Source organism: Ictalurus furcatus, unplaced genomic scaffold (genome assembly GCF_023375685.1).
Source record: "Ictalurus furcatus strain D&B unplaced genomic scaffold, Billie_1.0 scf4, whole genome shotgun sequence".
Taxonomy (NCBI): Eukaryota; Metazoa; Chordata; class Actinopteri; order Siluriformes; family Ictaluridae; genus Ictalurus; species Ictalurus furcatus.
Genome location: NW_026521053.1, coordinates 1540355 through 1566068, shown reverse-complemented (window position 1 = coordinate 1566068; position 25714 = coordinate 1540355). Strand labels below are relative to the sequence as shown.

Below are 25714 nucleotides of genomic sequence, written 5' to 3'. Positions count from 1 at the left end.
AAAGACTAGAGCAAAACAATAAGTAAAACAAAGAAAATAACGGTAAAGCAACACAATTAAGAAAATGACCGTAAAGCAAAACAATGAAGTAAAACAAAACAAGAAACCGATCAAGCAAAACAGGAGCGGAGTCACATGAAGCGTCTTCAGCTAGGGATTGGCCTTAGAGAAGATTTAGATGCTCAATTCACCACTCTCACCTTAACACAAAGATCAGAGTCAAACTAAATCTACCAAGTCCCAACGTGAAAAGGGAGAGGTGCACTTACCATTGGGTTGAACAAACACCAGACAGGAAGTGGTATGATTACTCACAGGTACCGTGGCTCGACATACATATCCAGTTCCGGTGACAGGGTACGCTGGTGTGTTTTGCTGCCGCTGCTGTTACCGTTTGGTTTGTTTTTGTTTGTTATTTTAAGTCATTTTTTAAAATAACTGCAAGTTTTTTAAGTTATATTGTTTTTAGTGCCGTTACGATTGTGATGTGGTGGTGCCATTTTATATATTTTGGACTGTAGTTTTTATTTCTGTGCTCCACCTGGAATAACCTGCAGCATGTAACTCTGAATCAACGCCTCGTTTCGGCTACGTGTGTAGATTGTACAACTTTGTGCTCGCTGTGCGCTACGGAGTTTCAATCGCTCTGGCCTTGTGAGTGTGCATTCAACGACCATGGCCCTAAGGTACACTTCACGCCAGCTTTGGAATTTAAAACGGAGCTCTTATTGCTTAGCCAAAGACTCTTACAAACTCTGTCGAGATGCTGGATTGCTACGTCCTAAGCGATATATCCATCGGGGTTTGAGGCGCAGTCTTGCTGTCTCATCCTCTCCTGACATCCCTATCTGTTGACATAAGGCCAACAAACTGCTCCATACTGGTGTTGATCACAGTAATTTAATATCGGTTCCCCGCGTGGAGATGAAACCACTGTCGTCTCCGCTTCAGAGCCAGGCTTATGCCGCATTATTCAATGCGCGGTCTGTGAATAACAAGGCGCTGCTTTTATCAGATTTTCTTACAGATAAAAAGCTGGACCTGTTGTTTTTAACCGTAACCTGGCATAAAGAAAATTATATACTCCTGTTTATCCGGATCACTCCAGCGGGCTTTGGAGTATTAGATCTCCTGAGGCTATCTGGCAGAGGCGGAGGCATTATTGTGGTTTACAACCTGAACTTCAACACAAGCTCTGCGTGTGTTCCCCAGTTTTCATCATTTGAATGCTTGGTCTTGAGTATTTCTGCTCCTATATCTTCCATCATTGCTACAGTCTATAAACCACCTAAGGCTAAGGCACATGCAGCTTTTATGTCAGAGTTTGCTGACTTCCTGTCAATGTTGAGTATGAAGTTTTTTTTGATCAAGGTTTCTTTATTAACATTTTTCAAATTAAACATACAACACCAACCAAACAGACAGAACAACCCGCACCCGTGCCAGACACAGAACATACATATTACATATTATAAAGCCAGACCACCAGAGAAGAGAGCAAAAGAAACAAAATTATAGACAATGATCACATAACAATACTGTCAGCATCCACGTCTCTGACAAAGAACAGAAAAGGTTGACAGATTCTGTAAAATTTCCCAGTCGCCCCCTTGACAGTGTACCTAATCTTTTCCAACTTAAGATGAGACATGACTTCCCTGACCCAGTGACCATACACTGGTGGAACAGGATCCTTCCATCTAAACAATATTAATCTCCTGGCTAGGACAGTGCAGAAGGACATCATGCTGGTCTCGCACCATTTAAAAGGGTTAGGGTTAGGATTTGGTAAGAATACAATGACCCCCCCCATCACAGTTCATTGCGTGGTTGAATAGGGGACCAAAGAAGGTGCACGGGCCGGCGCTTGTTAAGCATAGATATTGTTCATGCGGCAGACCCCGGCTTAGCGTCTGCTGATTTAACAAATCTAATCGAGTCTAACCCGATTAGGTTTTATAGTTGGTGGGTCACGAGCGAGTTCTCAATGGGCTGTGGAGATGGTATTCAGTTGGAGGTGGTAATTAGTTGTCTGGGGCTAAGATGTTCGTCCCGTTTGAGGCTTCGCTGCTGACATTTGGCTGTAGCTCCACCTGAAGTTGGGCTTTTCTTCTTTTATTCACAAAAGAGTGAGGCTTTTCCTGATGATATTTGGCTGTAGTTCTACCCGAACTTGTGCTTTCTTCTTTATCTGTAGTTGAGTGTAGAAGTGGTTGGGGCCCAAGCTGTTTCTTCTGATTCAGTCTTTGATGATGGTGTCGGCCCTGACTTTATGATTTATTTATTTTATGTGGGTCCGGCTACAGTTTGGGATAGGCTATGGTTAGGTTTTAGCGGCTGAGGTTAAGGTAAGTTTTAGGGGTCAGTGGTTACGGTTAGAGCAATGGTTAGGTTTTTATGGATTAGGATCAGGTTATAATTTATTTATTTTATGTGTGTACAGCTACAGTTTGGGATAGTTTATGTTTAGGTTTAGAGGTTGGGGTTAGGTCAAGTTTTAGGGGTCAGCGGTTACGGTTAGAGCAATGGTTACGGTTAGGTTTTATAGGGATTAAGTTGGGATCAGGTTATAATTTACATATTTTGTGTGTGTGCAGCTACAGTTTGGGGTAGGTTATGTTTAGGTTTAGAGGCTGGGGTTAGGTTAAATTTTAGGGGTCATAGGTTATGGTTAGAGCAATGGTTATGGGTTAGGGTTAGGTTTTTGAATTTACAATGACCCCCCCCAACAGTATGCCAGGGTTAGGGTTAGGTTTTCTGAATTGCTTGTTTCTTAAATAAAGCCCCTGATTCAGGTTAATTGCGCACTGGCACATCTAAATATTCCTTCTCTTTTTTCATCTGTTATACTTTCAGGGTTTTATTCTGTCTTTATGTATGAAGAATGGTCTGTGTATCTATCATTTTCTGGTTTAAAAATGGACTATTTGGTTTTTACTGGACTATGTGTCTATCCTTTTCTGATAAAAAAAAAAATTGGACTATTTAGGGTTAGGGTAAGGCTTAGGCTAAGGAATGAAGTTTAAGGATGGGGAGATGGTTAGGCTTAGGGTTGGGGTCAGGCATGGGGTTCAAAGGTTATGGTTAGGGTTGGGGTTAGGGTCAACGAAGGGGTTCAAAAGTTTTGTTTAGGGTTTGGGTTGGGGTCAGGCAAAGGGTTCAAAGGTTATGGTTAGGGTCAGCGATAGGGTTCAAAGGTTAGGTTTAGGGTTAGGGTTCAAAGGTTAGGTTTAGGGTTAGGGTTCAAAGGTTAGGTTTAGGGTTGGGGTCAGGCATAGGGTTCAAGGGTTAGTGTCAGCGGTAGGGTTCAAAGGTTATGGTTAGGGTTGGGGTTAGGGTCCGCGGTAGGGTTCAAAGGTTAGTGTTAGGGTCGGTGGTAGGGTTCAAAGGTTAGGGTTAGGGCCTGGGTCAGTGATAGGGTTCAAGGGTTGGGATGGGAAATTGGGGATGAGGGATTGAGTTGTGTGTGGAATGGTTCTCTAAGTGCTTTCTTTTCCTCTTTTCTACAGGTTCGATACTGGATGGCTGACTGAGGATCTAGGATAAGTGCTTAAAAAAGTAAGTGCCAATTCCACTCAGTGTCGTTGAGTACAACGTGTAAGCGCAATCGGTCCCTTCTGCAAAAAGAAAGGTAAGTGCTTAAAACATGCATTTCACTCCATTCAGTCAGTCAATACATGCAATAATAATAATCCAAAGGGTTTTCCTCAATCCCCTTTCCCACCTTCCGCCATTCAAACCGATGTCATTTTTACTTATGGATAATGTTATTTTATGATTCCCCTCAAAATTTGAATTCCCTATTTATACTTCTTAAACCATTTCCGGGTTTACATATATGCTCAACGTAATGTCATTTTATGGTTTAAAACCGGTGTCTTACCATAAACTTCTCCCCCTCTCATTAAGTCCCACGGGAGTCCATGTTCTTAATCTGTGTATCCATTTAAACTCGTTTCTCTTCCTCTGTTTATCTGTCCATGCAGTGTTAGATTCCAACCCTGAGATTGTCAATTGGTGTATCCCGTGTTCTTTAAAATGATGAATCAATTTTGTATTTTTGGTGTTATTCTTGATGTTGTGTAAATGTTGTTTTAACCTTGCCGCTAGTGTGTTTTTAGTTTCCCCAATATAACGTTTCCGACAATATGCACGTTATACAGTACACTATATTGCTTGTGTTCAAGTTTAGAGTTTGTGTTATGGGTGTACCTAAAATATATTTTATTTTTCTATGGTACGCTTGCCACGGAGACCGCTGCCGGAGAGTTTTAGAGCTGAATCTGGAACAGCCCAAGATATCCTTAAGGTTTTTGTTTTTTCTGTACGCTGAAATGACTTTGAATTTTTGTAAAACCGGTAGTTTGTGTTGAGTGCATTCAAAATTGTTTTTAACTTTTTTATTTAAGGCTAGTGTTTGTTGATTGTAGGTAGTTATTAACAGGATGACCTGTTGGGGGTTTGGCAGCAGGGTGTCTGGAGGTGGAGTCTTTATTTCCCTCAGTGTTGTGGCTTTGATTTGTCTTAAAAAATCTGCGACTGTAGCCTCAATGTCTAAGGGCTTTAAACAGTACTCGAGTAGTGTCATGGAAGTCGTTCTCATCCGTACAGATGCGGTGGAAACATATTAACTGGGACTTGACTATCCCTTTGAACGTATGCTTTGGATGAAAACTCGATTTGTGTAAAAGACTATGCGTGTCTGTTTTTTTGAAGTACACTTTAGTCTTGAGTGCCCTGGACTGCTCAACAGGTTCACCCAAGAAAACCATAGTGTCTAGAAACTGAATGGATTGTCTGTTAGCGTTGTGTTTTATTGTGATGTTCGGATGATGAATCGATCGAATTCCTCCATTCCGTGCTGCCAAACCCCAAAGATATCATCCAGGTATCTGTAGTAAACTAGGGGCTTAAATTTGCATCTGTCTAGAAGGGATGTTTCCCATTCTGCCATGTATATGTTTGCGTATGCTGGTGCAAATTTTTTGCCCATTGCTGTACCTTGGACCTCCAAGTAAAATTGTGAGTCAAATTCAAAGTCATTCCGCATTAGGCCTATTTCTAGAGTTGTAAAATGTATTTATCCGGTCTGTTTGGATCCGGGTGATTTCTGAAAACTTTTTGAACAGCTTTCAGTCCTAAGTCTGTTGATATATTTGTGTATAGGCTGTTTGTCAATTGTAAAGAGAAATGAATCGTTGAGATGCTGATGTTTTGTATTTTGGCAATAAAGTCATGTGTGTCCTTTATGTAGCTTTGAGGTGTTTGTGACAACGGATTTAAAAAACTATCAATGTATTGGGCCATGCGATAGGACTCACTTCCGCAGTCCGACACTAGCGGGCGGCCCCTGGGGATCTCGGCTGGGATGGTCCATGTTTCTGGTGCAGCATGTAATTTCGGTAATAGATAGAACAGTCTAGGCCTGGGAACATCTGGACCCATTAAATAATGTTTCTGTTTTAGATTGATGTATTTTTCCTGATGTAAACTATTCAGGACGTTTTGTATAATTAATTTAGTCTCGGCTTGTAGTGAGTGATTCAAAGGGATGTAATGGTCGGTGTTATTCAGTTGTCTATTAGCCTCGAACATGTATTGAGCTTTGTCCAAAATGACAATCCCCGACCCCTTATCTGCCGGTTTTAAGATGATGTCTGTGTTTGTTTTAAGTGAACGGATTGCCCTTTTCTGTGTGGGTGATAAATTGTCAGATGTTTTAAAAGATCTGTTTGAGCCTATGGCTATGTGATTGTGTTTAATTAGTCGTCTGATGTGTGTGTTACATGCTGCAATTGGCGGTTCCCATTTGGACGTTTCTATGAATGGGGTGGTATTGGTTTGTGTCTGGAAGTCAAAATAGTTTAAGATCTTTAACTTTCTATTGTGCAAATGGACATCCCTCTTAAGATCCCCAAGATCCGACCCACCTGGCGTCGTGATGAAGGTAAGCCCCTTCTCCAGCAGCAGCCTCTCTCCCTGTGATAAATGAAAAGTTTTGGACAGACTGAAAATACTGGAGTGCGAGTGGTCATTGCACGTCTCCGTCCTCAATAGTTTAATTGATCGCACTAACCATCAAACATACGTTGTGCCGTCTCTGCGGTCCAGTGGATGTGATCTTTCTCGACCCTGAAAAACAATCTGTTTAGTTCCCACAATGGGCTACCGTGTGACAATGTATTTATTCAACACCTCCAGATTCTGCTGCTCCTGTGGAGGTAGGGAGTCTGAAAATTGAATAACGGGTGTGTGAATTGTGGCATTTGGGAATATAAAATTTGATTGGGCAGTTCTCCAAAGGCACTGCAGTTGTTTCATGGCCGTTTTGTACGGATGTTGTCCCCTGTTATTTAAACCCCCGGACAGAATTACCTTATGTACAAGTGGATGTGGTTTTTGTTTCTGCAGAATTTTGGCCATGTGTAGGAAGTTGGCCCCCGGAAAGCTTTCGACTTGTGTGTTTGGACTTTTGATTTTAGGGATCCGACTGAGATCGGAGTCCCCCGTGAAAACTACAGGTTTGCGAATGATGGACCAATCTACCGCTTTTCTATCCGTGTTGATATGTCTGTTTGGTTTATTGTCTAGATCAATGATATCTAAGAGCCCATCGTCTGTGGAGTCCGAGGATACTCTACCTGATTTTGCCACTTAGGCGGGCTAGGGGGGTTAGGGGTTAGGTTTTTTGAATTGCTTATTTCTTAAATAAAATCCCAGATTCGGGTTTATTGCGCACTGGCACATCTAAATCTTCCTTCTCTTTTTTCATCCATCATACTTTCAGGGTTTTATCCTGTCTTTATGTGTGAAGAATGGTCTGTGTATCTATCCTTTTCTGGTTTAAAAATGGACTATTTCGTTTTTAATGGACTATGCATCTATCCTTTTCTGATAAAAAAATTGGACTATTTAGGGTTAGGGTAAGGCTTAGGCTAAGGAATGAAGTTAAAGGATGGGGAGATGGTTAGGCTTAGGGTTGGGCTCAGGCATAGGGTTCAAGGTTATGGTTAGGGTTGGGGTTAGGGTCAGCGAAGGGGTTCAAAGGTTGGGGTTAGGGATGGGGTCAGGCATAACTAAAAAAAAAAAAAAAACAACTAAAAACCAAAGTTGGGCCTAGTTAGTACTTGGTTGGGAGACTGAATGGGAATACTAGGTGCTGTAAGCTTTTTATTTGGAGCCAGAAAAAGAGTGATTAAAAAGGATGCACTTAAACATGAAAACAGGTATGAGTATCTAAAGGACTTGGAGGGGATTGACTGAAAAGATGAGTTTGTTGTACGTTTTCCTCCTTCTTATGATTTTAAGAATTGTTACATTTAATGCAAGAGGACTTTAAATGTAAAAAAAAATTGAAAAAGTGAAAGAAATGTGTAAAAGGGAAGATGTGATTGTATTACAAGAAACTAACTGGAGAGATGGGTATATAAGTGAAATAAGGAAAAGATGGAATGGGGAAATATTTTATAACAATGGTAATATATAAATGATAAGTTTGGCAGAGGAGTAGCAATACTAATAAAAGAAAATAGAGACATAAAATGTAAAATAGTGTATAAGGACACATTTGGGAAATGTATGGCGGTAGAGATAGAATATGAAGAGAGGAAAGTGGTGGTGGTCAACGTACATGCACCAACAGGGGAGCAGGAAAAGAGAGTATTTTAAGTTTTTAAGGGATCAATCAAGTTATTATAATGTGGGATTTAATACAGTGTTTAGTAAATTGGATATGGCTGAAGGAATGGTTTTTAAAACTGACACTGGGAGAAAAGAGCTAAAATCACTGATGGATGAAAATAACATGATTGACATATGGAGAGAAAGGAATGAAAAGAAAAAAGAATACTCAAGGAGGCAGATAGTCAGGAATTTTATGTGCAAAACAAGCATTGACTTTGTTTTATGTACAAGGAACATAGAAGGTTTTATAGAAGGGATGAGGTATGAAGAAACAAGCCTAAGTGATCATAAGCCACTTTTTATGCAAATAGACTGGAGTACAGTGAAAAGAGGGCCAGGGGTATGGGTCTTAAACACAGGTTTTAAAGAATGAAGAATATGTTGAAAAGATAAAAGATATCATTGGAAATGAAAAAGAAAATGGAATGTATGTGGAAGATAAAAGAATATGGTGGGAAAATGTGAAGTATGCAGTGAAAAAAATTACCATAAAATATTGCAGACAAATACAGAAAAGCAAAAAGAATAAGGAAAGAAAAATAAGGGAACGATGGGGAAAAGAATTAAATGAGAAAGAAAAAGATATACAAAAATTAAAAGTAATAGAGGAAGAACTGAAAGAAATGGAAGAAAATAAATATCAAGGTGCAAGGTTGCGAAGAAAAGCAAAGTATATGGTGGAAGGAGAAAAGTGCACAAAATTTATTTTCGATCTGGAAAGGAAAAAAGGGAAAGCTGAAACAATACAAGGAGAAAATGGAGAAGTAGTAGAAAAAAATGAGGAAATTCTGAAAGAAATAAAAGCATATTATGAAAAGCTATTTAATTCAGAGGGAGTAAAAGAAGAAGAAAAAGCACTACTATTGAAGCAAATAAAAACAAAAGTAGGAGAGGAAGATAAAAAAAGAATGTGATCAAGACATAAGAGAGGAAGAGATTGAAAAAGCTATAACCGAATTAAATAGAAAGAAAAGTCCAGGGATAGATGGTTTGGGGAGTGAGTTTTATATCGTTTTTAAGGATTTTTTAACTAGCACCCTGAAAGAAGTATATGATGAGGTTTTTAAGAAAGGAGAGATGAGCCAAAGAATGGGATTGATCAAGTTGATATATAAAAGAAAAGGAGAAAGGGTAGACCTAAATAACTACAGACCGATTACAATGCTCAACACTGATTTAAAGATTTTAGCAAAAATTTTAGCCAACAGATTAAAAGAAGTAATGCAAGCATAATTAAAACAAATCAAGTGTACGGGGTAAAAGGAAAAGACATAGCAGACACAACATTAAGCATACAAGATATGATCAGATACATGAAAACCAAAAACAAAGAAGCCTATGTAATTAGTTTAGATTTTGAAAAAGCTTTTGACAGGGTAGAACTTGATTATTTATTTGGAATTTTAAAGAGTTTTGGTTTCGGAAAGAATTTTATTAAATGGATTAAAATTTTATATAGAGGGGCAATAACGAGAATAAAATGTAATGGGTTTTTAACAGTGTTTTAAAATAAAAAGATCCATAAGACAAGGATGTCCACTATCAGCTCTTTTATATTCACTCGTATCAGAACCACTAGGACTAGCCATAAAGCAAGAAGAAAAAATAAAAGGAATAGGTGTTGAAGGAAGTAGAGAAAAGGACAAAATATTTCAATATGTGGATGATACCACAGTGATAGTAAAAGAAATGGAGAGTGTTAAAAAGGTCATGGAAATTGTACAGATGTTTTGTAAAGGCTCAGGAGGTAAGGTAAATGAAGAAAAAACAGTGTATGAGATTTGGAGGGGTTACAGATTTAACAAATCATTTTACTTTCAAAGAAACAAAAGAAATAAAGATCTTAGGTGTTTTAAATGGGAAGGATGAAAAGAAAGCAACGGAAACCATGTGGGAAGACATATTAGGAGGTATTGAAAGAAGACTGAATCTTTGGAAACTGAGGACTCTTAATTTAAAAGGGAAGGTTTTAATCTTAAATGTGTTGATGATGTCTAAGTTATGGTATACCTTATGTGTGTCACCTATGCCGTTGTGGGCAGAACAAAGCTGATGGAATGTTTTTTAGATTTTTATGGGACAGAAAGCCACCAAGAATCGCGTACAATACTTTAATAGGTGCGCTGGAAAGGGGGGGATTGGGTTTAATGGATGCTGAGCAAAGGAAAAACAGTTTGAGAGTGAAAATAATAAAAAAGTATATGGATGATGAAAATAAAGCAGCATGGAAAAAAAACAATGGAATATTTTATAAACAAATGTGGGAATTTTAATTGGGGAGATAATATTTTATGGATGAAAAGAAAGAATTGGATGATGGAAGGGTTACCAGATTTTTATAAGGAAATGATGAGCGCCTGGGGGAAATTTTTAACCAATGTACATTTTAATCCCCGAGGCAGAGAGAACATTTTAAATCAGCCTTTATTCTTAAACAACAGCATTTTAAATCAAGGAAAAAGAGATTTTTTTTAAGAAATGGAGGGAGGTGGGAATCACAAGGGTTAGGGATGTTTATATGAATTTAAAGAAGGGTTTTTACCTGTACAGTGTATAGTAGATGCAATGGAGGAGGAGAAAGAGGATTTTAACAGACAAGAAATAATAAACAAGTATGATGTCATCAAAAAAGCAATACCCAAAGAGTGGATAAAGAGAATTGAAAACATGGAAGAGGGGGGAACAGGAAGAGAGGTCTATGTGAAGGTGGGAGAAAAACTGGCTGCTTTTAAAGAATGTACAGTGAAAATGTTTTATAGCCTTTTTAGAGATGGAGTTTTTAAAAAACCGATTGTAAATGAGTACTGGCAACAGAAATTCAATGACCTTAAAGAAGAAAGCATATGGAATAACATGAAAGGGACGATCGTAGAAAGGAAATTAGAGAACCTAGAGTATTTTATCAGACATAAAGTCATATTTACAGACTTCCTACTGAACAAAATAGGAATGGAGCAAAATGCAATATGTAAAGTATGCAACGATGATGAAGAAGGGTTTTTACATTTGCTTTTACACTGCAAAGAGTTGAAAGATTTTAATGTGAAATGTAAGAAAATAATTGAACAACAGAGGGGAAAAAATGAGACACAGAATGGAATAAAGTCGTCATGTTAGGAGTGGATAAAAAGTGTAAAAACAATAAACTGATCAATCTGCTTGTGATGTTAAAAAGTGCAATATGGGAGAGAAGAGTTGTGGCAAAAAGAGAAAAAACTGTAATGGATGTAGAGCGTGTTTTTAAAAGAAAAGTGGAAAAATATATAGAATGTTTGTTTTTCTATTTTAAACAAGAAGATAAAATGGATGAATTTTATAACGTTTTTACGCCAGACGTATGTAAGGTGTTTAATGATTTACAATGGAAAGTGCCAGGACAACAAGGGTAATTTTATCATATTAGGAATATAAGTGTTATTTATTTTTTAAGGACTGACTGTGTTTTAAACTGATATTACAATGGATGTAAATAATAAATGTTTATGAAGTTAGGATTTATTGTTAAAAAATAATGTACATTCTGATGTATTTTAATGTGAAAAAGTATTTATGCTGTAATATGTTTTTAATGGAATTTTTGAATACTTTTAATAAAAAATTTTTTAAAAAGCCTGATCTTGTTGGGCCTGGTTAGTACTTGGTTGGGAGACTGAATGGGACTACTAGGTGCTGTAAGCTTTTCATTTGGATAAGTGTTTTAAGCACTTTACCTTCTCCTGACATTGAAGAATATTCATTACTACACCAATGCAGCCTCCAATTCCTACAGTTTTCTCCCATACATGATAGATTAACTCTAGTGCTACCTAGAACAACCTCCTGGAACTGGTCAACTTTATTAAAATCTGGTGGAATTGGGCCATTTTCATGTTGTTTTTTCAAGACAATTTTCATATCCAAATGTTCAGCAGTTACCATGAAACAGTCCATTTCTGAGAGTCGCCGTATAACCTGTAATAGGAGATGGTGTGGAGTTCTTATCATTTTCTTTATTTGTCCCAGGAAGTTTTCGAACAGAAACCCAGACAAGAAGTCAAGGCTTCCATGTTTTTTGACATCCTCAGAAAGATGGGTTAGCCCATGTACATTGTAGCTAACAAATTCAGGACCATACAACTCACTAAAATGCTTTACAAATGACACTAGCAAACTGTGAGCAGAGTCATTAAGAACTATACAAAGAGTGGATTGGAGAGTATAAAGATAGCAACAGATAACATAAAATTGCTGTACATTGGTTCTGACAGCACATCAAGAAGAACCACTGGACTTGTGTATAACAGAAAGTGTCGGAATTCTGTTGCTTTCCACCTCAGTCTTTCCGAGAATTGCCTGGGTTTCCTAGCAAAGTCCTCAGGAATATAACGTCTGAAGCTAACAAGTGTGTCTGAGATTATAACACTTTGGCGAGCAGACAAATGGCAACCCTGAAGCAAGCCATAAGTCCAGCAGTTTTCACATAACACCAAGACATACAAGGTGCATGTAATCATGTGGAAAGCATGATACCATGCCAATTCCTGCAGCTTTTAAAAGAGATGTTTCAGTATGATGGTCTTCATCAGACATGTTGATAAAAGACTCATCAGTCCTACGTGGGCTGCTGATCTCAGGAAAGGTCATTCTATGGTTGATGTACACACCAGATTGGATGCACTTGTCACAACCTGAATAACCAGTATGTGATTTAATTCCCTTTATAAAAGCTCTAGCTGGAGCATCACACAGGATAGATGCGACTTTTAGGAAAAATTGCTTCCCATTTATGGCAAATCCCTTGCTTAACCCTTGCAGTTCACTGACTAGATCTTTCAAATAGTCAGTTCGTGATGTTGGCTTTGATTTACCACAGAACAGAGCAATGACAACTGGTTTCTTAGTATAACCCTGCAGTAACCCTATAATGGGCCAAAACTACAAAGACAAACTTTTAAACAGTGGTAAGCCATCCATGCTCAGTTGAAGTTTGAATTCATACTTCTCTAGAATATAAGACCAGATTCTTTCCATGGTTTTGGACAAAGCTTTAAGAATACCAAAATAATGATATGTGCCACCAGCAACATTTTGGATATTAGATGAAGTTATCTCGTCATCTCGCACTGCAGCACCAAGATCATTTTTTCTTAAATGACTTCCAAATGAAGTGAGCATTACATTGACCTTTTTTACTGCTCTTTTTCTAACATTCCGTCTATCCATAATTTTGTAATGACCTGTCTGTTGCTGGTTCCAGTATTGACTGTCGCACATTTAAAATCTGTATCCCGTGTTTATATGTTTCTGTAAAGCTGCTTTGAGACAATATCTATTGTAAAAAGCGCTATACAAATAAACTGGAACTGAATTGAAGTTACAGTGTGGTTTTGTACAACCAAGAATATGAGTCTGTCTCCTTTTCCCTTTCCTTATCAACAGTAGGAAATACAACATACACATACAAATATAATATTTGTACACATGCAAGACCATATAAGGCTGCTTCAGTAAAAAAAAAAAAAAAAAAAGGGGGGTCAATTAAAATGAAATATGCAATTACCCATTATATTCTTGGTTTTAACTAGAGATGCACCGATGTATCGGCCGATACCGAAAGGTTATTTTTCATCTATCGATAATTTAAAAACATCCGATAATCTGACAGCACAAAAACTCTAGAAATTACTCAGAAAGTATTGGAGTTTATGGCGCTTGATGATCAACCATGCTCTGTAGTGAAGGACATGGGATTTCAGGGACTGGTAATACACCTTGAGTCTCGCTACACTTTACCGAGTCGGCTTTATTTCACATTCGTCTGCTTACCGGAGTTATACAACCGTATGGCAGATCATATTCACGAGCTTCTTCATAACCACTCCGCGATGAACTTCACCACAGATGTTAGGTCGTCAGATGTAAGCCTGACGAGTATGCTTAGTCTCACTGCTCAGTGGCTCCATTGTGATTTTAAACTTAAAGTCTTGCTTCATGCACAAGAACTTCCCGGTTCTCACACTTCATAAGAAGCACCTGCATCGCGTTGTAAATCGCGCTGCTCGCAGGTGAACTCTCGCGATACTCCTGGGCAGAACGGGAACTCACATTCCTGCTTCTTAAAGGGCCAGCGGAACATTTTATCCCTAGATGAGAAGGACATCTGTGCACACTGCATGGACAATACACTTAATTAAGGGCTTTAATAACCAGTTTCACAATTGGAAGGTTGTCGTCTTTTTCACCTGGTTATTTATATATAAAAATATAAAGTATTTAGCATGTTTGTATTTAGGTACTTCTGTTTCTAAATAAATAAGCATTATGTCATCAAATCACAAGTCTGTTTTGATTTAATGGTCAGAAGTGGTACTAAATGACGAATAACCTAAAATCACAAACATGATACTTATAAATAAAATCATTTCATATATGCAATTTATTAGATCCTTAAAGTAAAAAGACAGCTAAATAGTGAAAAACATAATAATTGTTGGAATTATACAAATGAATGACAATAACTTGCCAATAGTCCATCACCTGAATCTTTCTAATGGTCATGTGCTCCAGTCAGTGTTGTTCATGGGGAATTTATTCTACAACTTCTACAGTTGTAGTGAACTTCTACAGTGAAAAAAACCCCAACACTTAAAAAAAAAAACAGTTAATGAAGCTGAGGCTCGAAGGCGGGTCGCTGTCATAGAAAGTCTGCTGTTACCACTGCAAGTACCAGAAATCACTGACTGCAAAACTGTGTTTACAAGAAGAGTCACTGCAGTCATCAAAGTCGATGGGATAGAGATCTGCTGGGCTAGCGGTGTGGATGAAAGGGCTCTTGCTTCATTTTGTGCTTATTTTGTCTTCAATTCAACATATCCATCTCATTTGAAGAACACTCTGATTTTTCTTCAGCAATATGTTTTGAAACTTACTGTGGATGGTGACAAGCCTCTACCTACTCCAGTTACCAGAGTAATCAATCTCTTACAGTAATATCTGCCAAAAATGCCTCGCCTATTCTGTTGTCCTAAATGCTCTCGGAGAGCGATTGTCAAATTAATCCAGCACATTGGTCTCATTCGTGCACATGAGGCAAATTTTTCAATAACTTGTGGTCTTAATGACTGTCAGAGGACCTTTCTAAGTATGAGTCCTTTAGATGTCATATTTACCAAAAGCATAAACACACTGTGTTACAACGGACTATGGCTGATGATCCTCAGCATCTGCTTGAGGAAGTTGAGGAAGAATGTCATAATGACCATGGTGCTTTTGAAGTTTGCAATCCCCTCGGGTCTGAACGTAACAAGCAAAAACTGTGTGCAATCTACTATACAATTGGAAATATGGGTACAAAGTATTGCTCTCAGTTAAAACATTCATTTAGCTTTACTTCCTTTTGTTATCATTATTATTCATAGTGTGTGAAATGTCAGGATGAGTGGACTGTCCTCTCACCAGGTGAGGAGGTTGATTACCAGGCACTAGATATATACAATGTTGTTGACAAATTACTTATTAGCACTAGGTATTCTTGCTGAAGATAAAACAGCCCCACTTTATATTGATTTTACTCCTCACCCTTTAATCTATCTTTCTTCTTCTCATTATTATTATTACTATTATTATTATTATTATTATAGTAGTAGCCTAGTAGTATTCATCTTAGCATAGGATTAGGAAGTGATTTCTAAAAACTGTCAATCACACCTTCATGCTAACTCTGTACATGATGTCAATGGTTCACTGCTCCTCTCTCTCACCGTAGATACTTACAGGGACCCTCGACTTTAAGTCTTTTTATTGCAAAAGCGGCTGCTGAAATAATTTTGTGCAGATGGAAAAAAACGTATTAGGCTAAGCAAATGTTCCGAGTTTTTTTTCCTAGCAGTTTTTGTTATGTATATGTATTTCATCAGCGCTTCTACGAGTTTCTTTTTTTTCCCCCGGTAACAATAATATAGCCTTATTCTGTTTACTCAGAAAGACTATAACTTTATTTTCAGTTCCTCTCCTTAACTTCAGTCACTTCCTCACTGAAACCTATAATCAGAATAACTCCAAAGCTCAGGTCTAAGCCTAGGTCTCCACTCTAAATCATGTGTCTAGAACACAGGCTCTGAACTCTTATCTAACACATTTGGTGTTTTATCTGCTCTAAAGCACCCACCTCAGCTCGTGCAGGCCGCTTAATTAGCTGATGACTTGAATCAGGTGAGTTTGGTGCAGGTTCTAATTGAACATCCTCAGGAGTGTAAAGAAGCCTCTCTCTAATATCTTTCTTACTGGTTCAACTCCAACTTCATCACCACCCCAAGAAAGCACTGCATGTTAGTAGTGTTCAGGGTCAGTATCTAAACTGATAGTCTATTCACACACACTAGAACTACTACACTTCACATCCAGTATTTCCTTCTCTAATGTAGTGGGTTCACTGGTAACAGGTTTGTCTGATTAGTATTCTGGAGAAGGTTAACAATGTCGGTGTGTTGGTTCGGAGTTGTAGTTTGTGTTTGCCATGTTTGTAGTCTGAGGTGCATTCTGGGAAACGGAGTCGCTGGTTTGCTGTGACATGACAATGACACTTGAGAGTTTACTGTTCAAGACTCAGAATTACTAGACATTACTATAATTAGCATCAAGCTGCACATGACATTTTATGAAAGTAGTACTATGTTTTTTCTCATTTACCGGTACCTCATACAGTCAAAAGGTTATTGAATTTTAATTATTTTTCTTAAAAATAAAATAAAAAAATGTAAAAACTGAGTTGTGTCGTGGAAATTAGACAACACTTGCAGACTCGTCCTCTGAGGTGAAAAAGGTTTATTACAGAAAGATGGTTAATACAGCATAGAAGAAGTATCCCAGAAGACAAAAAAATTTACATGATCATCCTGTTTACAACGTTTACAGCCAGGCTCTTAATGCATGCTGTTACCTTCTTGAGCATCAGTGAATGTTTGCACCTTTTGGAATAGTCGTGTACGAGTCCTTCGATTGTCCTCAGTGTGAAAAGATGGATCGGAACATCATATAACCGCTACTTGAAAGGGCTAAAATATGCAGGAAAAGCAAAGTATGTGAAGGACCTGGAGGATTTTTCTGAAGAACAGTGGGCAGTTTAACTGCTCAGGACAAACAAGGGACTCATGAACAACTATCATAACACATAAAAAGAGTCGTGGATCATTCAGGTAACGACACACAGTATTAAGAATCAAACGTGTGTAAACTTTTGAATGGGGTAATTTTGATTAATTCAGCTATTATCTTGTGGACTATATGTAAACATCTGTTATGTGAAATAGCTTATTCATGGCGGTACTAAATAAGAAACTTAGGATTTTTATGATCAATCTTATTTTGTTAAGAGTATTAAGATTTTGTAGATTCTGCAAGGGGTATGTAAACTTCCGACCGCAACTGTATAGCCACCCAGCTACCAACACACACACACACACACAATTTCAACCACTTAAAAACAGCAAGGACTTTTATAAACAATCAAAAATAGACTATAATATGAACATTTTAACAAATTAACAAAGACACCACAGTTAAAACACTCTAAATACCTTCTTTTTGCAAAAGTTTTCAAAAGTCTTCTCTTGCGCCCGCACTCTCGATCTGATGCCAGCTGGAGCCACCTCTTCATGGTCCCCTCGACCTCCATCTCTGCAGCTTTAGCCGTGAAGAGGTTTCTATGAACATTGGAAGAAAGCAGTACATATCGTAAGGTTATTATGAATCTTAAGCATTAATTACGTTTATACCATGGTCAGTGTGAATATTGGATTCTGAATGGCTGGAAGGTGTGCATTATAACCGTTTATTGCACAGGTAGTTCCAGTCAGTTTGATCACTGTGAGCATTTCTAAATCAACGCGCAGCCTACATGCACACACAAACACACACACACGCACAGACACTCGAGCATACAGAGACATTCGTGAACACACATTCGTACACACAGACACTTCTTGCCGGCGCTGTCTGCAACTTTAACAAAAAAAATAGCTTTGCTGGTGAAAAGTTACATTATTTTTCTCAGCAATGAGGTGTTACCATCACTGTTTGTGAAGTAATTCAACTCTCAGTTTTACTACACTACTGCTGCGCAACACTGACTATGTTTACATGGACAGCAGTAATCTAATTATTGACCTTACTCTGAGTAAGATAATAACGTGATTAAGGTGTTTACATGAGTCGCTTTTAGAATACTCCTGTCATGTTCCCATTTTACATGTTATAGAACATAATTAGATTAACAGCCCGCGTCATTACGTCACCGCGCCACGCCGTCCGACGTCCCTCCAGAATTTCACGTATCAACATACAGTTCGTCTTCGTTATGGTATAGTATACAGTTTTGGGTGTTTTTATTTAATTTTTTTATGAACGCTTTAAGCGCAGTTATTTATTTGTCATGCTGTACGTGCAAATAGACAACTGCTTGAAGCCGTGAGCTGCATCCCAAACCGTGCACTTAGCGTCTCTATAGTAGCCGAGATAGATGTATTTTCCCCACTACAGGCCTATAGTAGGCAAGTATGCGGTTTGGGACGCAGCCGTGCTCTCTTGTTCGCCGTAAAATGTTGAGCACTGCCGTGTGTGTACGTGTCCTGTCGCAAAATGTGGTGAAAACTCACACGACGTTAATAATGTGATTCAGGTGTTTACATGTCTGTAATACACGTTGATAATGCGACTAAAACAGGAGTACTCGACATGTCTTAATTCGATTAGTGCTTACTTCGAGTAACTTGACTTTAATCAGATTAAGGTAATTAAAAATTGCTGTTTACATGGTAGTTTCTTAATCAAAGTATCGTCTTAATCGGGTTAACAGTGGATTGTTGTTGTCCATGTAAACGCACTGACTGACTGCTGAGAGGCACATGATGCAGGAAATTCATACATGATTAATCTCTCTGTCTCTGATAGATATGTCAATTCATTCAAATAAATGTAATCTCATCACACTACTTTATCTCTGTGTCTGATTTATATCGGGCAAAATTCCAGATCTAACGACCTAACTAATAGAAATTAACTGTCATTTTAAACTTCTAATCAAAGTTTGTGCTTATAAAATCAATGACAGCTTTAATGTTATTAATTGTGGAAAGACCATGGTATAAGCGGGGTAATCCATGGCTAGGTGACGATTTGAACGAGTGGTTCTTTTCCTCCACATCATGCACTAAAATCGTTTAGTGCACATCTAGCCGTGGATTACCCCTTACATATCAACTGAGAGAGACAGCTAATTCTGTATGTAAACAGATATACTTACCAATCATGACCTCTCCAAGTTGGAGAGCGGACAGTGAAGTCTTTCCATTGACTCCCCTCCAATTGAGGTTCTTTGCCAGGGAGTTAGCAATCACCCTCTTCAATATGCGCCAGGTGCAGTCAAGCACATCTGCCCTGTCAATAAGCGCCAACCAGTTTACCCGAAACCGATGATTTTTAAAAGAATAATATAATATCAAATAATATAAAATATAAATAATTAATAAGCATGTATTGCCTTGTCAACTGTGTCAGTGCTTCTCACTACTCCTGCAGTTACCCTGCCCTGTGTGCTTTCCATGTTTTGCTCCTCTACCAAAGATTAGGTCATAACTGTTCCCTCATATCAAAGTGGTGTTGAATGTTGTGCTTTGAGGACGAGTGTGTCACCTTGAGAAAACAAACACTCTCAGTAGCTGTGTAATTGTGCAAGCAATTGTTAACAAATTCTCACCAGTTTTTGCTTGCAATCTGGGCTCTGTTGCATCCTTTGCTCCAGACTATGCAGTTGAGGAAGATCTTGCAGGGCAATAAATCTTCATCAGTATCCAAAGACTGCACCTGGAACACCTGTAGTTGAAGCAAGCTCAGTGGTTTGTTGGTCCAGCACCATCTCTAATTTAGTCAACACCTCCCTCAGCATGGCTATGGTAAAGAAGTTAACAATATTTACAAATGATACACACTACAAAACTGTACAACTCCATCCTCAGTCTTATTCCTAACCGACACAAATTCCAGTAAGATGGCTGAGTGGAAATCACGGTTAATTAATACCTACAAAAGAAAGTCAATCAGAAAGCAGGAGAATACTTGGTACTGCCGGTACTGAAAAAAAAACTTATCGTATCATTCTTTTTAAAATTTTAGTATCAACTTGGTACAGATACTTTTGACATCACAACTTACCAATTACAACATCCTTGAATTGCAGGGATGCCAAGGATATTTTCCCATTCATTTGTAACAGATAGCTGCACAGTGACGGGGTGGCTGTGGATCAGGTGGTAGAGCGGGTTGTCCACTAATCGTAGGGTTGGCGGTTTGATTCCCAGCCAGCATGACTCCACATGCCAAAGTGTCCTTGGGCAAGACACTGAACCCCAAGTTGCTCCCGATGGCAAGTTAGCGCCTTGCATGGCAGCTCTGCTACCATTGGTGTGTGAATGGGTAAATGAGACACAGTGTAAAGCGCTTTGGATAAAAGCGCTATATAAGTGTGCCATTTACCATTTTACCATTTAGTGACGCAGAAGCGGAGTCCGTTCCATTCCGTGGTGTTTTAATTAACGGAAGTAAAAAAAGAGATGAAGAGAAGGGTGGGGTCTTAGGAAGCAATAAAAAGAACAGGTGACTAGGTGAGAGAAAGCGGGACGCGGAAATGAGAGCCAGGTGGGAATGGCGGAACTGATGGTGTGCGTTTGCCAAGGACCATGCTAATGCTCTTACTGTGGATTATAACCTTGTGGATATTGATTCAGGAGGCTGGCGAACACTTCGGGAATATTCTGCCAATGTGAATAAACGAGCGAGCGGAGCTTTGAGGGTTCGGAGGCACATCACGGTTTTGAGATCCTTTCTTTAATACTTTTGTGGAGAACCAGTATGTTTAAATCGTTGGATGTATAAATAAATATCGTATAGATAAATAAAACCTGAGATGTATCTTGATCTCAGGTTTCCCTTATCGATGGCTTGTAACTTGCTTATCCAAGTCGATGGATGTAACTACCACCCCAAAGTGACGGTACAGAGAAAGGATGCATGGCGTAATGGACTATCAAATATCAACAGATATTAAATGAAAACCTGACTGCCTCTGACAGAAAGCTTCAAATGGGCCGTGGTTGGATCTTCCAGCAGGACAATGATCCAAAACATACATCAAGATCAACACAAAAACGGTTTACTGTTACTGTATTTGTTACACAAATACAAACACACACACACACACACACACACACACACACGTTTGTAGTGCTTGTGTAGTTTCAGTTTGAATGTGTAAGCTCTGGGAGATTCACACACTAGAGGGTTTGAGTGGTTTCCCCCTGCAGTGTCTCCAGTTTTACAAATGCAGTAAAAATGGGAGACAGGAGTTAAGTGGTGCAGAGACACACACACATACACACACACACACACACACATACTGACTGGTATGTAAATACCTGTTATATTTCTCCTCCCTGTCTGCATCATTGATATTCAAAGACCTGCAAATAAACCAGACACGAACACACATAAGCTCAATGATACACACCTCTCAGCTCAGGGGTGCATTAACACAGCAGCCTGCACTCTGACCCCCACCTCATTATACTTTAATAATGTCCAGTGGATATATTCTGATGTATATATAACAAGTTCAATCACCTGATTTCTTTAGCTTTTGATACTCTATGGCTGCTCCTAAGGCCATACAGACTTCATATAAATCCATAATGAACTTTTTCACACTATCTGTTGTTACCCAGATGAGGATGGGTTCCCTTCTGAGTCGGGTTCCTCTCAAGGTTTCTTCCTCTTAAAACATCTTAGGGAGTTTTTCCTTGCCACCGTCGCCACTCAGGGGCTTGCTCAGTTGGGATAAATTTGCACCTTTAATATCTGTATACCGTGTCGATATTTCTGTAAAGCTGCTTTGAGACAATGTCTATTGTAAAAAGCGCTATACAAATAAAATTGAATTGAACTGCACTTACTCCTAAGGTCAGATCAGGTTAACGTTCTTTGCTTCCCCATGAGGCACAATAAGTTTACAGACTTTGAAAGTAACACTGGCTTGATCTAAGACAGTGAAAAATAGTCAAGTGCACATAGCAAGCTTTGTTTCATGCTTTGTGTCGATGATCAGCTCACTGTATTGGGACAAAAAAAATATATATATATATATCTGCAGATGGCATATTTAAGCCAAACACATCCAATTTGGATCTACATCTTATCGATCACCACACATCCATGAAGACTTTCCTGTACATCACAGATTATATTTTTGACTTTTCGGTCACAAAACATCCAGACTGATTGATTAATATTAGCTAATTTATTTGTAATTGCTCATATAAAGGTCATATTTTCTAGACAAACTATTTACTGTTAGCTGCTGATTCTATTGCCTATATCCACAAACATTTGAAAGCAGCAAAACTTTTTATTTGGGATTAAGTAAAAGGCTGTCTAGAAGTAACATTTTGCCCAACTCCTCACCTCTGCCAGCAGTGAGAGTGCATGATGTGGCCACAGCTGCCGGTATGGGTACCAAAGGACAGGTCAGGGTGCATGAAGAGGGGATCATAGATCTCTGTAACGCACATGTATCCTCCAGAAATAAGCACACTGGCTACTCAAACCTATCCAATTACTTGACTTGCACACTGTAAACCATAACCTTACCTGGATTGTGAGGGGGTCTTTTGCGGATCTTGGACATGACCGTAGAGCGTTGGACAAAGGCAGCGAGCACCATGGCGGTGCCATCAGGTAGGATCTCCTGCGCTTCGTGACACAGGATACACATCTCCATCTGCCTCCTCTCTCCTCCTCTGGCACGCCAACGACGAGGTCCCACACACACCAGAGCACCGTCACATGAACTGGGGCTGTACCAAGCAGAGACGGATGGTTACGAGTACACTATAACCTTAATTTTATGTTAAGGTCCCTCTGAATTTGTTAAAATAATCAATGTTGAATAAATGGGTTCATCTTTTTTTAATCACCAGGAAATTGCTAAAAATGGCCTAGGATCCTCTCTACTCATTTACCCCAACAGAAAATGCTCTAAATGAATATGCAAGATAAAGAGTTTAAGGATGGGAATTTACTTATGTTATGTGAAGACCACCATTATATGCATGAACTTTTAGGACAAAGAACAGACAACTGCTCAGCAAAGTCAAGGAAGTGTTGATGTATGCATTTACTGACATAAATGTACTGACTGGATATTGAGAATACAATACAAGTTGACTTATTAAGAACACTGCGTCACTACGAGCATGCTTAGGTACCTATGCTCTGCTGATGTAGAGGCTGAGGTGTCCAGATCCTCTGAATCCTGCGTGAGCAGATCTATGTACTTATTGATAAAATGACTCTGGCTCTCTAATGTTTGAGCCATGGTCTTTTTCCAGCACAGTTCAACTTTCCTTTTTCTCTCTGCTTTGTCTTTGTCCCACACAGTCTGCAACACACACACACACACACACACACACACACACACACACACACGTAGATTTAAGCTCTTCAACACTTTAAAGGGTAATGGTTAATATGTCCGTGGAATAGAAGGTTGCTCAAAGTCTGACCTCCTTGTGACAGTGCCCTGTTCCTTCACAGGGAGGTGCAGCAGCTGTGCCCTCACGCATCGTTTTAATGCTAACCACCATCTGTGTAGAAAAAGACACATAATTTAGGAAAATACTTCTACAAGAAAACGATACAGCAGTGCAGTTAGAACTACATGCACACACAATCAAAGTCTTGCAAAACTAAGCAGATGTTCAATAGAACACATTTGTGCACTAAAAAGTATATACACACACCATACCATTAATTACTGAAGATGCATTACAATTTTACTAACATTTAATTTGCCTGTTTCTCTTCAAAGTACATACTGCAATACATCATTAGCCTTGGCCTACACCATGGCCTTCATATGTACATGTTCTGCCTGGTGCAGGTGTCCTGACAGTTTTCACTATATGGAAAATAAAATGCACACATCACAGTGCATGGAAATTCAGTTTGTGTAGTAAGCAATCCTTACGTCATTTAAATATTCATGTTGACATACAGCTTTTAAGTAATACGCACAATAAGCCACATCAAAACACCCCTAGGGCCACCTACAGATGATCAGCAGCAAAACCGCTTTGTGACAGTGAAGCATTTGTGCTTCACCGTGGTGAGAGGTGCTGCTTTGCCTACCGGCCACGCCACCTTGAGCAGTGTTGCACTGCTTGGATTTCAAACAGGTCTTGATGCAGCACTGCTTTAAACTTCATGGTAAAAACGCTCATCTTTTGTATGTTGCGCCTACCTTCAGTGAGCAAATTGCAAAACATGCTAGGCTGCCACCTGGTGGACATATTAGGTGCACGCATAGAGAGAGAAAGGCAAATTGCAAACATAATCAAGATGTAATTTTACTTTAAGGATCCAGCGAATCATGTCTTTGTGCACTTCCAAGTGAGGCGCGCACTGCAAGGTCTCTAACAGAGCCAGGATGCTTGGAGTGTTGCCGGGGGCTTCACCGGGACCTGTGATACAAGAACCACAGATCTAACTACAGGCTTGAGACTTTCTATTGTGTGAGATGATGTACAAAACTTACGGGAGATTTTGAGGGTGAAGTTGAAAGTAACTTCATCGTCATCCCCAATGTTCTCTAGCTGCTGCTGCTCCTCCAGCAGAGCCATGCCTATCAAGTGCAGCACCTGTAGCAACACACACATACAGAATTGTGAACACTACTCAGTCATTAAAAAGTGATGCTCATGAACACAGCATAGCAAGTGGAATTTTGTTGAATTTACTACACTATCATGTCATTTTAACAAAACATCCAAACATTTACCCTCTGCAGCATGGACTCAGACCAGTGTCCTCCACTGGGCTCCATAGCCCACTGCAGCACAGCTCCCAGCATGCCAAGCAGCACGTCACACTGCAGAATGTTTACCAAGCTGGCAAACCCTGGGCAGAATGGAGGCAGGGCTACGACACACACAGACACTCACACTTCAGCAATCTGCATTCAACTGACCAATCATTTTCAGATATGACTATAATCACTGAAGAAATAGCTTACCTGGGTCCTCTCCATTCTGTCTCTTAAGCTTTCGCTGAGCTTCCTCTGCCTGTATCCAAAATAAACTACATAAAAATTTAGAAAAACCATTAGTGCTCATGTGACTAAAGAGAATTACTACATCTGCCAAAAGCAGCACATCACCTTAAGGACATCCTCAGCACTAACAGCCGAATCAAAATGCAAATGGATAAGTGCATATATTGAGCTTCCAAAGAGCATTTCCTCATTAGACCACTAGGCACTCAAACTGGTATTTTGTCATTTATGTGCTTTTCTTTATCAATCACACAATCTGACAGAGGCTCTACACTTAAGAGAAGGAACTAAAGAATGAAGTAACACGTGAGTTGCAGACAGTTTTAGTTACTGCGTAGCAGGAGCTCGGGTACATGTTTTAAGTAGTGAATTATTATTTACAAAAACTGTTTTCAGAATTGTAATGCTGTTCTCTCCAGGGAAGGGGTCACAGGGTTAACTGATGTCTGCCCCAGAGACAATAACAGCACCGAGACTCTTCCCATAATGTCTAACCTGAAATCTTCCTGTAATGCTGCAGACCGAGGGGTCCTGGTCCATGCCACCATGGAGGACATTTTAAGCTCATCGTAAAACACTGATTTTGAGTTTCTTGAAGCATTTTGGTGTTCATTTGGAAGTATGCTTGGCTCTTTATCTTGTTGAAAGCCAAGTCTGAACCTCCTGGCAAAGGCAAGCTAAAGGTTCTGGGCTAAAATGAAATTGCTCCACCTACCCCCTCTCTCTCTCTGCTTCAGCGGTTCAACCCCAGATACCAGGCAGAAATTACTTCATGTATACAGAGATCCCCAAACTATACACCGAAACCAGACCTCATTTCAGAGCATCTCAAAGAAAAAACATTTTATGCCTACATATTTATTATATATCTATTTTGTAATTGCTTTTTTTTTTATA

At 39.1% G+C, this 25714-nt stretch overlaps 1 protein-coding gene and 1 long non-coding RNA gene across 4 annotated transcripts in view; both read right to left on the bottom strand.

Moving 5' to 3' along the window:
* Nucleotides 1-16087: 16087 nt before the first annotated feature.
* LOC128604871 (uncharacterized) lies at nucleotides 16088-20877 on the bottom strand. Its single transcript, XR_008385348.1, has 3 exons — nucleotides 19415-20877; nucleotides 18962-19095; nucleotides 16088-17363 (listed from the first exon to the last, which is right to left on the bottom strand). It is a non-coding gene; the product is annotated as an uncharacterized LOC128604871 (long non-coding RNA).
* A 142-nt stretch (nucleotides 20878-21019) lies between these two features.
* The window catches only part of LOC128604864 (E3 ubiquitin-protein ligase UBR2-like), a 356764-nt gene continuing 352069 nt past the window's right edge, over nucleotides 21020-25714 (bottom strand). The window contains exons 1-8 of one of the 3 annotated variants that reach the window (XR_008385343.1): nucleotides 24779-25373; nucleotides 24545-24684; nucleotides 24302-24404; nucleotides 24118-24227; nucleotides 23271-23351; nucleotides 22974-23146; nucleotides 22171-22562; nucleotides 21020-21173 (exon numbers count right to left, since the gene is read on the bottom strand). Coding sequence is in view for 2 of the 3 variants with exons in the window: in XM_053619964.1 (XP_053475939.1) it covers nucleotides 22322-22562; nucleotides 22974-23146; nucleotides 23271-23351; nucleotides 24118-24227; nucleotides 24302-24404; nucleotides 24545-24684; nucleotides 24779-24878 (948 nt within the window). In the remaining variant the exon portion in view is untranslated. Of the gene's footprint in view, nucleotides 21174-22013; nucleotides 22563-22973; nucleotides 23147-23270; nucleotides 23352-24117; nucleotides 24228-24301; nucleotides 24405-24544; nucleotides 25374-25714 lie in introns of those variants that run through there. The other 2 variants (XM_053619964.1, XM_053619965.1) reach the window with 2 other exon arrangements.